Source organism: Lycium barbarum, chromosome 3 (genome assembly GCF_019175385.1).
Source record: "Lycium barbarum isolate Lr01 chromosome 3, ASM1917538v2, whole genome shotgun sequence".
NCBI lineage: Eukaryota > Viridiplantae > Streptophyta > Magnoliopsida > Solanales > Solanaceae > Lycium > Lycium barbarum.
Window position 1 is genome coordinate 5,816,349 of NC_083339.1, and position 12,491 is coordinate 5,828,839.

Genomic DNA, 12,491 nt, shown 5'->3' on the forward strand with positions numbered 1-12,491 from the left:
AAACGTAAGTAGGGTAGAATTTAGCGTATTTTGTTATCCAACATGGAAATGTATTTTGCATGGAGGTTTTTGAAAAAAGGATACTAAGAAAAATATAAAGACTTCTAACTTAATTAGTTTCTAAGTCCTAAATGTTAGGAAGTAATTAAGTGTCATGTTAGGAAGTAATTAAGGGTCTATTTCAATAATTTAATAATATTTTGAGGAAAATAGTAAATGATAATTTTGTCTATTGCAAAGTCTTTTAATGAAGAGCAAAAAGTTCGATCAACATTTCTAAGGTCATTCGTGCTTTTAATATAGTATAGATTATGTGGATCTGTAATCAATTTTTTTATAAGCTACAAATGAATATGTTTTCGTTAAGCTCTGATTTTATGAAACTAACAATGATTTATATTGGAAGCAACCTTAATGATTATATTGCCAAGGACGAATTAATTATTGTTAATAGAAAGACCCAAGTAATTATTCAATCCAAAATCAAGTCAAAACCCAATATAAGTCAAATTTAACAACCACTATATAGTACAAACCCAGTGATTTCCATGTTGCTGCTTCTTCTTCTTCTTCTTCTTCTTTTTTTCCCCCAAAAAATCGTTTTAATTTGACTTCTTTTAATTGACTAGGCTTTAGGAAGGTTGATAGAAAATTGATGGCTTTGACTAGGAAAGACACTTGAGGAAAATAAGGTGAGAAAAATTCAAGAAAGTTTCTTCGTGAACCAAGTGGGTGCACTTTTGTTAGGTTTGTTCTATATGGATATTAATTAAAATATGGTTCGAATTGCTTTCAAACTTGAGTGTTCACCTAGTGTGAGTTTCCACTTTATTTGATTAGTCAAATACGTTTTTTATTATAATTTATTGGTCCGATTAATTCAGATTTTCATTTTGAATGACCTGGGGAGAGCGCTTCTTATCAAGAATTTTTTCAATCCCAGGACTCAAACGTGAAATTATCGTCGGTTGTCCCCTCTTTGGACATCTATTTAGTAAATGACATTCTCTTTATTTCTTTTGCAACTTATGAATCTTTTAGACCATGGTTTAAGTATTCCTTTTGAGCAAACTGATTTTTTTTTTTTGGACAAAACATTAGACCACAGTCTAAAATTTTGTATGTTATTCCAATGTTCGACGACAATCTAATATTTATTTGTAACATTGAGCAATATATGAGCAAACTCAAACCGAGTATAAATTATCCTTAATTTAGAAGTTGTGCAATACAACCCCTGAAAAATTAAAGGTAAGTTAGTAAAAATACTTCTTACTTTCTAGAAGTGAGTAAATTCCTTAAGGGATGCGCCCAAATTAAAAGCATCATTTAATGCGAAGGGGGAGGGTGATGAGTCGTGAAATTACGCGATATTCGACACCAACTACTTAGTCTTTTGCACATCCCCAAGTGCTTTTGATGTCGTTTCTCGTGTTTTTGTGACAATTTGCAGAATAACATGTGCCGGAAGTAACTTGAAGCAAAATGAAGGAAAATGAACCAAAAAGTCAGCTGAACTGAACAATGGCATCACATGCGAGTCGCATGTGCTACATGCGAATCGCATGTGATGCAGCATCTGCTGACAGAAAGAGGCGAAAGAAGAAACCATGTGTGACACCATATGCGAGTCGCATGTTGCACATGCGACTCGCATATGATGTCGCATATGCTGCTCAACAGACGATCAAGATTGTCACACATGCGATGGTTTGGTGCAACATGCGACTCGCATGTTGCACTTGCGACAACATGTGCGAAACGCATCTGGTGCACAGGGGCATTTTTGTCTGGAAATTGTTCCCGTTTTGGACATGCTATAAATAGATTGTCTAGGGTTTTGGATTGAGGATCCTGCAGTTTTTTTGGCATAGACTCTTGTGGAGTCATTTACTGTTGGTTGTTGAAGCATTTAAGAGATTTCTTTTAGTTTTGTCAACTTCTTCAACCAGTACTTTTGTAAGCTTTATGAATACATTTTACTTGATTGATTTACTTTTAATGAATATTAGTAGCTAATCTTTCAGCTAAGGTTGTGGTATTCAATGTGTTAGTTATGTGACTGGGTTTCATATTCAAACTATATTTATATGCTAATGGTGTTTTCTATTAACTCTTCAAGCATCAATGTCTTGTGATGGTGTACAACATTACTTGTGCCTTAATACCATTACTTTGCTTGGAAAAGAAAGTAGAGGTTAGGAAAAGAGTTAATAGCAACAATGTGGGTCATTAAATCCATCTAATGGCTTGAGCTAGGAATAGGAAAGCTAGTTGAGGCTACATGGGTGCTTTCTTATAAAACATCCTAGAGCTTGGAAAAGCCTAGGATGAAATTTGCTAATTTGGTTGGAAAACTTTTGGCAAGAATCGCGTGACCCTTGGCTTAATGCACCTAGGCGTATAAATAAGTTGAATTGATACCCAAACGCATTACTCTCCATTGGAACCACAACCTTAGTCCCATTTACCAATTATTTCAATCCTATAACCATTCTCAGTTTTCAATGAACAAACAACAATCAAACTTTTATTGCATTTCCTCTCCTCTTGAAATATAGACTAATAGTCGGGTGTTACACTTATCAAGTATATTTCTTCATTGTATTCCCTGTGGGATCGACCCCGACTCATAGTTGGGTAAAATATATTTGCATACGACCGTGCCCATTCTAATTAATAGGGTGGATTTGGACGTTATCAAAAATGGCGCCGTTGCCGGGGAATACGGTCTAGAAATTTACTAACTAGTGTAAAACTTTACTTTTAGTCTTTATTTCTTTTCTTATTTCCTTTTTGTTGTTGTGTGTTGTGCAGGCAATATGGATGAGGATGGTAACCCTGTCCAAAATCCACCAGTAGAGGTTGGTGAAGAAGCTGCGGGGGCAGGTTATGCAGCTGCAATTCAGCCCCCGCCTTTAATTGGAAACTCGAGTTTCCACATAACCAACACAATGCTGCACCTGCTCAACACTAAGGGCCTGTTCGGTGGTCTACTCACAGATGACCCGAATAGGCACCTTAAGAACTTTCTTGGGGTCTGTTCTACCAATGTGCATCCGGGCGTCTCAATTGAAGCAGTCAGGCTATGGCTCTTCCCGTACTCCCTAACGGGGGAAGCCACGGCTTGGTTAGATGATCTTCCTTCCGGTTCCATCACTACTTGGGAGGAACTGACCGAAGCATTCCTCAAGAAGTTCTTCCCTCCATCGCGGATGTTACAACTCCGTGACGAAATCAACAACTTTCGTCAACTTCCTGATGAAGCTCTCCATGAAACTTGGATTCGTTTTAAAAAGAAAGTCAAAAGCTGTCCCAAGCATGGATTGCCTGATGGTGTGCTTCTGCAAACATTTTATAGATCTCTGGATTCGGTCAACAAATCAGTGGCGAACAACATTGCAGAGGGGTCTATTATGGACAACTCTTATGCCACCGTTAGTGAATTGTTGGATAAATTGGCCGAGACTAATGAAGCATGGCACACTAGGTATTCGGAAGTGGGTGGAGGAAGTTCCTCCAAACATGTGCTCACTCGTGAGATGATTAAGAAGGAGGAAGAGAGAGATGAGTCCATGGCCAAACTTGTCACCCAAATGGACCTTCTAACAAAACATGTCATGGGTGGCGGAAGCAAAAAGGTGAATGCGGTAGAATCCTTTGAAGGGGGTCCTCCGGATGAGCAATGTTTCCAAATGTATGATGAGGAGGCGAGCTATGTCAACAATCTAAGGGAGGGTTCCCGTCCGAACTACCAAGGTCCGAATCAAGGATCTTGGCGGCAAGGTCAAGGGAATCAAGGTTGGAACAAAGAACAAGGTCACTCTAATTGGAGAGAAAATCGTGACAACAATCAAGGTTGGAACAAAGAACAAGGTCACTCTAATTGGAGAGATAATCGTGACAACAATCAAGGGGGGTACAATAGCAATTACAACAATCATCGGAGCACAAATCCGTATGTCCCTCCAAAGGGAAATCAACCAAGCTCTAGTCAACCGCCCAATAGCGACTCCACTAGTTCAAAAATTGAAGATATGTTGTCAAAGGTATTGAGGAAAGTGGAGTCCACCGACACCTTTTGCAAGGAGACTAGAGATGAGGTCAAATCCATGGGTCAAGTTGTAAGCTCACACTCCACCTCCATTAAACAATTGGAGTCTCAACTTGGCCAAATCTCGGCAATCCTAAACCAAAGGCAGAAAGGCTCACTCCCTAGTGACACAGTTGCTAATCCAAGGAACGATGGTGAACATAAATGCAATGCAATTACTACTAGGAGTGGCAAAACAATTGGGGAAAAGGAGTTGGTGAACGAAAATGTGTTAGGTGATGAAGAGAAAATGGTTGAAGAACCCATGGTGGCTGAAGAAGAAGCAAACCCAAAGAATATGCGGGCTGGTATTGAAGAGCCCATCGTTAACAAGGACCTTCCGGAAATCAATGATGCCTCGGAAAGCAAGGAAGCGGCGGAGGAGGTACCAAGGGCTTCACCGCCCGTTATGAGGCCTCCCCCTCCTTTTCCTCAACGATTGGCAAAGAAAGCGGAAGATGGAAAGTTCCTCAAGTTCATCGAACGATTAAAGGATCTCTCAATAAATATTCCATTGGTTGAGGCACTTGAACAAATGCCCGGTTATGCGAAGTTCATGAAAGATCTAGTGACCAAAAGAAGGAGTCCTGGCATTGAAACATTGGGGGGCACTCATCATTGTAGTGCAATCGTCACCAAAGCTTTGGTGCACAAAAAAGAAGACCCCGGAGCATTCACAATTCCATGCACCATCGGTAAATACAAGTTTGCTAAAGCTTTATGTGATCTTGGAGCAAGCATCAATTTGATGCCGCTTTCTATCTTCAACAAGTTGGGATTGGGAACCCCCCGTCCTACCACGATGAGATTACTTATGGCGGATAGAACTGTAAAGAGGCCCATTGGTATTCTTTATGATGTGCTTGTAAGAGTGGATAAATTTATTTTTCCGGCCGATTTCGTGATCTTGGATTGTGAAGTTGACTTTGAAGTTCCCATAATCTTGGGAAGACCATTCTTAGCCACAGGGCGTGCCCTTGTGGATGTGGAAAGAGGTGATCTGAAATTTAGAATGAATGATGAAGAGATCACTTTCCATATTTGCAAGTCAATGAAACAACCGGCGGATATGAGTGTTGTGTCGGTTATTGACACAATTGATGAAGCAATGGAGACAACCATAGAACATGAGCATATAGGTGATATGTTGGCTGCGGTGATAATGAATTATGAATGGGACAACGAAAAAGAATTTGAGGAGATGGTCAATGCATTGATTGGAATGGGGTCTTACCACCTCAATCCAAAGAGACTCGATCTTGACCTGGAAAACCGAGCAACTCCTCCTGCAAAACCTTCAATTATTGAGCCTCCTACTTTGGAACTCAAACCTCTTCCTTCACATTTGAGGTATGAGTTTCTTGGACTCAACAACACACTGCCTGTGATTATATCTGCCCGGTTGACGGATGAGCAAAGAGGGAGGTTGATGGTGATCTTGAGAAGATACAAAAAAGCTATCGGGTGGAGTATTGCGGATATTCAAGGGATTCCACCTGGTATTTGTACACATAAAATTCAGCTTGATGAAGACTGTGAGCCAAGCGTTGAACATCAAAGGAGGTTAAATCCTCCCATGCAAGAGGTTGTCAAGGTTGAGATAATCAAGTGGCTGGATGCTGGGGTTGTGTACCCCATTTCAGATAGCTCTTGGGTGAGTCCGGTTCAATGCGTACCAAAAAAAGGTGGGATCACTGTGGTTGCAAATGATAAAAATGAGTTGATTCCCACTCGCAAGGTTACCGGGTGGCGTGTTTGCATGGATTATCGGAAGCTGAATAAGTGGACCAAAAAGGACCACTTCCCAATGCCATTCATGGACCAAATGCTTGATAGGCTTGCGGGTAGAGATTATTATTGCTTCCTTGATGGGTATTCCGGGTACAACCAAATCACCATTGCCCCCGAGGACCAAGAGAAAACTACCTTCACTTGTCCTTATGGGACTTTTGCTTTCAAGAGAATGCCTTTTGGGTTATGCAATGCACCCGCAACATTTCAACGTTGCATGATGTCTATTTTCTCCGATATGGTTGAGGAGTCCATTGAAATATTCATGGATGACTTTTCCGTAGTTGGGGATTCCTTTGATGAATGCTTGCAGAATCTTGCCCAAGTATTGAAACGATGTGAAGAGACAAATTTGGTTCTGAATTGGGAGAAGTGCCTCTTCATGGTTAGAGAAGGCATCGTCTTGGGGCACAAGATTTCGGAAAAGGGGCTTGAAGTCGACCAAGTTAAAATTGAGGTTATTGTTAAGCTTCCCCCTCCAATTTCCGTTAAAGGTGTTCGTAGCTTCCTTGGGCATGCTGGGTTTTATAGAAGATTTGTCAAGGATTTCTCAAAAATAGCCAACCCGTTATGCAAGTTGTTGGAGAAGGAGTCGAAATTTGTATTTGATGATGCTTGCTTGAAGGCATTTGAGGCTCTGAAAGAGAGACTCACATCGGCTCCTATCATCATTGCCCCGGACTGGTCTCAACCCTTTGAGCTTATGTGTGATGCAAGTGGCTTTGCCATGGGGGCTGTTCTTGGCCAGAAGCGTGATAAGATCTTTCACCCAATTTACTATGCAAGCAAGACTCTGAACAGTGCCCAAATGAACTACACTGTCACAGAACAAGAGTTGCTGGCTATTGTATTTGCTTTCGAGAAGTTCCGGGCTTATCTTTTGGGCACTCATGTGATTGTTCACACCGATCATGCAGCCCTACGTTACCTCATGACAAAGAAGGATGCAAAACCGAGGCTGATACGTTGGGTCCTTCTTTTGCAAGAGTTTGACTTTGAAGTCAAAGATAGAAAAGGGTGTGAAAATCAAGTGGCGGACCACTTGTCTCGTCTTGAAGAGGGTGGGCGTCCATTGGATGGCCTAGAAATCAATGAGTCATTCCCGAATGAGTAGGTAATGGCGGGGTCGCATGACATGATCCCTTGGTATGCCGATTTTGCTAACTTCCATGCAAGTGACATCATGCCAATGGATTTGAACTTCCACCAAAAGAAGAAGTTTTTGAGTGATGCCCGGAAATTCTATTGGGACGAGCCATATCTATTCAGGGTTTGCGCCGACAACATCATAAGGAGGTGCATTCCCGAAGTAGAAATGATGCCCATCATCGAAGCTTGTCACTCATCACCGGTTGGTGGACATCATAGTAGCTCAAGAACGGCTGCTAAGGTTTTTCAAAGTGGGTTTTATTGGCCGACAATCCATCAAGATGCTCATGACTTTGTAAAAGCTTGTAATCAATGTCAAAGACATGGGGGCATAGCAAGAAGGCATGAGCTACCAATGACACCAATTCTGGAAGTTGAATTGTTCGACGTATGGGGCATTGATTTTATGGGTCCATTTGTAAGCTCCTACAACAACAAGTACATTCTGGTGGCAGTAGACTACGTATCCAAATGGGTGGAAGCCGTCGCGCTCCCCAACAATGAAGGAAGAAGTGTCACTGCATTTTTAAAAAGGGTTATCGTCTCAAGGTTCGGAACTCCAAGGGCAATCATTAGTGACGGGGGCTCTCATTTCTGCAATCGATTATTCAAGACTCTTCTTGAGAAGTATGGGGTCAAGCATAAAGTGGCCACCCCCTATCATCCCCAAACAAGTGGCCAAGTTGAGGTCTCAAATAGAGAAATTAAGAGCATCCTTTCCAAAACAGTGAATGCTAACCGGACTGATTGGTCAAGGAAATTGGATGATGCCCTATGGGCATACCGAACAGCCTACAAGACACCAATTGGCATGTCCCCATATCAACTGGTATTTGGAAAAGCCTGTCATCTTCCGGTGGAACTCGAACATAAGGCATTGTGGGCCTTGAAAAAGTTGAATCTAGAATGGGGTGATGCCTCAAACTTGAGGTTGGAGCAGTTGAACGAACTCGATGAATTTCGACTAAAGGCATATGCGAGTTCTTCACTCTACAAGGCCCGCATGAAACACTTCCATGACAAGAAGATCTTGCAAAGAGAGTTCAGCATCGGAGATCGGGTATTGTTGTTTAACTCCAGGCTCCGGTTGTTTCCCGGGAAGTTGAAATCCAAATGGTCTGGCCCGTTTGAAATCACGCAAGTGTTCCCATCTGGAGCAATCGAACTTGTTTGCCCAAGTGGTAATAAAATCAAAGTGAATGGGCAAAGGGTGAAACATTACTGGGGATCTCAGAATGAAGCAAAGATTATCGAGGTCTTCATCCTCAACGAGCCATAAAAGGGCTAAACAGGTATCCACGTCGTGCTGCGACGTAAAATCAAGCGCTTCTTGGGAGGCAACCCAAGTTTCATTTTCATGTGTTTATTGTTCTTTTACGATGTTTTGATGTGTGTCCAAGTGTGTAGGAATAAAGTGTGCACAAAGCAGAAGAATTGGAAAAATGCCCCTGTACACCACATGCGACACCACATGCGAATCGCATGTGGTGCCTGCCATGGCAAATGCGTCTCGCATCTGATGCCAAAATTCAGTCATTGAGAACAAAAGTTTCTGTCATCATATGCGATGGAGTGTCACGACATGCGACTCGCATGTCACACATGCGACATAATGTGCGAGTCGCATGTTGTGCAGGTAGGTGAAAATTCGCGGGTCGACCCGACCCGGCGGAAACGTTTTGTTTAAAATAAAAGAAGGTAACCGTTCATCTTCAGTTACAACTTCACGATTCCCTCTCCTCCCATTCCTTCTTCTCCCCTACATCATCCCATAATTCCATTTCACTCTAATCATCTTTAATCACCTCCCCAAATCCTGACTGGTATTTACTTCTTTTCCCCTGAAAACAAAGGATTTCAAGGTCTCCTACTTTCATTAACTTTCAAGGTATGTCGACTTTTCGCTCCTGTAATTAGTGGGTATTTACTACTTGCTCAATTCCATGTCATTATCATGCCGTAGTACCGTACCACTCGTTGTATTTAGTTAGTCGGGTAGATCTATTTTATGTGATTTTGTGGGTTGATTAAGAATTGATGAAAAATGGGGAATTCTTGAGTACCCATGATTGTGTAGTCCATCTAGGAATTGGTTGTTAATGACGAATGAGATAATGACTGGGAAATTCTTGAGTACCTAGTTGTTGTAAGAATTGTTAGTTTAGGCTCGCTCTCAACTCATATGATTAAATGCCTAAATGACCCTTTGAATGCTTGAATGGTGCGGAAATATGATCGTTCGCCAAAATGGGGAATTCTTAAGTACCCATGGCACCTTACCTGTGAAGTAGGACCCGTGATGCCTTTTGGATTACAAAGTGTCATTGTCTGTTGTGAAGAACAATCATCGAATATAGATGTGTGTGAGTAATTTAATAGAATTTTTCCAATGATAGACGGGGGAAAGCGATATTAACGGAAAAAGTTACCTAAACATATTTTGTTTGGTTTGTGTGCATCTGTGTTAAATTAAAAAAAAAAAAAAAATCGAGTGACTCACATGCGAGCATCATATGCGATGCGCATGTTGCACATGCGAATCGCATATGCTGCAGCATGTGGTGACAGTGAGACACTCACCAGTAGTGATCTCACTGTCATCATATGCGACACCATATGCGACTCGCATGTCACACATGCGACTCGCATGTAGTGATTCGCATGTGGTGCCACCGTAAAAAAAAAAAAAAAAAAAAAAATGTTTCTTTATCATTGTTAAAGGAACACCATAAATAATGGGTATACTTTTGTATGTTGTGCAGGATGGCTCGTTCAAATCAACCTCAAGGTGGAGGAAAACGAGCAACACGAAGACGAAAAGACAAGGCACCTGCTGAACCAGTCCCCCAGTCTGAAGAGGGGACACATGGGGCCTCCTCTCCTGAACCCGAGGATGCTGTAACCAGAGGTCAACGGAGGGAAGCAATAGAGCAACGGTTTACCGTGCCGGGATCTAGGGAACTATATAAGACTTGGAACACAATTAAGCCCGATGGGAATCCAATCCGGGGCCTCATTGTTGAAAAGAGAGTAACTCTACAGGGGCTGCACGACCAATGTCCGGGACTCATTCGCAAGCTGGAGACCTTGAGATGGACTTATTTCATGCAACCCGCTACATACTTCCCGGCCCTAGTGATGGAATTCTACGCAGCTTATGCAGCCACATTAAATGCGAAGAAGTCGCGCCGCCAACCAAAGAAAAACTTGGAACATTTGTGTTGGGTTCCGGTTCGGGGGAAAGAGATTGATTGTGCTGCCGATACCATAACATCCATTCTATATGAGCAACGCCGCGAAACAGACCCTATTGAAGGATGGCCTCCGGTCAGTTCGGAATATGAATTGAAGATGGAGAACCCGGAGGAGCATCGAGAGTGGGCTGCTTCAATAATTGCCTCTGGGACTCCACCATGGCTAGATCCATCGGTCACAATTGAGAAGAACACTTTCAACCGCGAAGCAAAGTTTTGGCTATCTCTCGTATCATCGCGGGTGATTCCTTCCAAGAACAACACCAACATACCTATTGCAAAGTGTATTCTCATTGCTTCGCTCATGTCGGGCCATCTTGTCAATGTGGGGGAAATTATCCGAGACCACATCAAGAATTCGTCCACTCAGAAGGGCACATCGCTCCCTTTTCCCTGTTTGATTACTGAATTATGCCGCCGGACAGAGGTTCGTCATATTCCTCGGGTGGACAGGAATGTACCGGTTGATCAAATGATTGATTACACCAAATTGGAACCGGGAACTAGGAAGCGCAAGCGGGTGAGCACGCAGCCGAGAGCTTCGGGGACACCACTTGATGCTCATATTCTTGGGTCCGAAGATTTGGCCACCAATGATGAGGAGACCACTCCTACCACAGCCCCTTGAGCACCGAGGTCTGACCCTCCGAGTTCTTCCACTACAGTTCCTACTGATACGGTTCCGCCATCCACCACAGCAGCTCGTGGAGTGTCTGCCGAGGGTATGCGAGTGCTCCGGGCAGCAGATGCTAAAGTTAATTGGTTGGTTGAGCGGCTCCCCAATTTTGTGAAGGAGGCGATTGAGGCAGCAATGGCACCCTACACTCAGGCGATCACAGATATTAGAAAAGAGCAGGACAGAATTAAGGAGCATGTTCGCCACATTGATCGTCGGTTGGAACAGATTGAGGGGGGCAGTGCAGGCGGTCTTCCTGCCATTCGGGCGGACCTAGCTAAAGTCAAGAAGGACATTCGGGTATTGAAAGCCCATGACATTGAGCTCAGTGCACCCATTCTACCATCCGGTGCCTCCTTATTCTCCACTGGGCCTTCGGACAAAGGGGTGGAGGAGTCAGCTGGGGAGGACGAAGAAACTGAGGAAGAAGAGGAAGAAGAGGGGGAAGAAAGCGAGGAAGAGTTTGATAAGGAGCTGGAGGGTGACCCAGCTGTTGAGGAGGCACGTACTTCCGCCCGAGCTGCTGGTATTGCTGAAGACGAGATAGACACATATGTGGCCATGCAGCAGTCCCTTGAGGCGAGCAGAAAATCCAGGGGGGCCTTTCAACCCCCGAGGGCGGGTGAGGCCAGCTCATCCACCGCTCCGCCTACTGACACACGACTGCCCCCGTCTGTGGGACCTGAGATATTGACACCCGAGAGGGAGGGTGATGCCGCGACGCTCCCATTGATAGTACCTCCGTTGGAGGTCCTCCCTGCTGATCAGACACCATCGGACGCCAGGCGTCCATCGTGAGTTACTCATCCCTTGTACTACATTTGATGCATTGGGACACTGCATATTCCTTTTGTTGGGGGTAGGACAGCTCACGCGGCATATATGTTTGTTTTTATCGTTTTAGGATAAGCTCATGTTTAAGTTTGTTCACTTGTACTGTGTCATTGCCAAGTATAATAGTGATGGTTGATCGGTTTATAAATTTTTCTTGTTTCGCTTTTCCATCGTATTTTGATAACACCCCTCCCAAAATTCTTGCATATGTACTCAGAGGGGAGTAATAACACTAACATGGCTCATTTGGTGACACACAAATGTTTTGCAAGTCTAGAATGATGGGTTGAGAAGTAGTTAGAAGTTAGCAAAGTAATCCATGTGCCATGTGTGTGAAAGGTTATTGTTCTAAGTCTTGTGCATAATTGTGATCTAGAACTTGCCTGGAAAGTATCTCAAGGCGAAATACTAAACTACACTTGTTTGAAAAAGGATATTAGGCTCTCTTTGGACTGCCACGAAACCTAAAAACTCCTACCCTTTGCATTGATATCCTAGTTAACCCATTTCGAGCCGTAACTTTGTTTTTCTTTTCTTTCATTACAACCTTGCGACAGGCCCCATTCCTTTTGCCCTTGCTTACCCATTTTTCAGCACCCTATCTCCCTAAGCAAATCGAACACGCTACAATAGGCGAAAACGCACAAGTTTGGGGGTGTTAGTAAAAAAAAAAAAAAAAAAAATGTAGATATTT

At 43.0% G+C, this 12,491-nt stretch overlaps 1 protein-coding gene and 1 pseudogene across 1 annotated transcript; both read left to right on the forward strand.

Annotated features, from left to right (window-relative positions):
• The first annotated feature begins 1,524 nt into the window (after positions 1-1,524).
• Positions 1,525-9,588, forward strand: LOC132630184 (uncharacterized; annotated as a pseudogene).
• Positions 9,589-11,011: 1,423 nt separating this feature from the next.
• LOC132630185 (uncharacterized) lies at positions 11,012-11,761 on the forward strand. Its single transcript, XM_060345758.1, has one exon. The coding sequence runs from the start codon at positions 11,012-11,014 to the stop codon at positions 11,759-11,761; it is 750 nt and encodes a 249-aa protein (XP_060201741.1).
• The last annotated feature ends 730 nt before the right edge of the window (positions 11,762-12,491 follow it).

Excerpts from the sequence above, each read along its gene's own strand:
- LOC132630185 (XM_060345758.1), top strand. The coding sequence starts at position 11,012 with ATGCGAGTGCTCCGGGCAGCAGATGCTAAAGTTAATTGGTTGGTTGAG.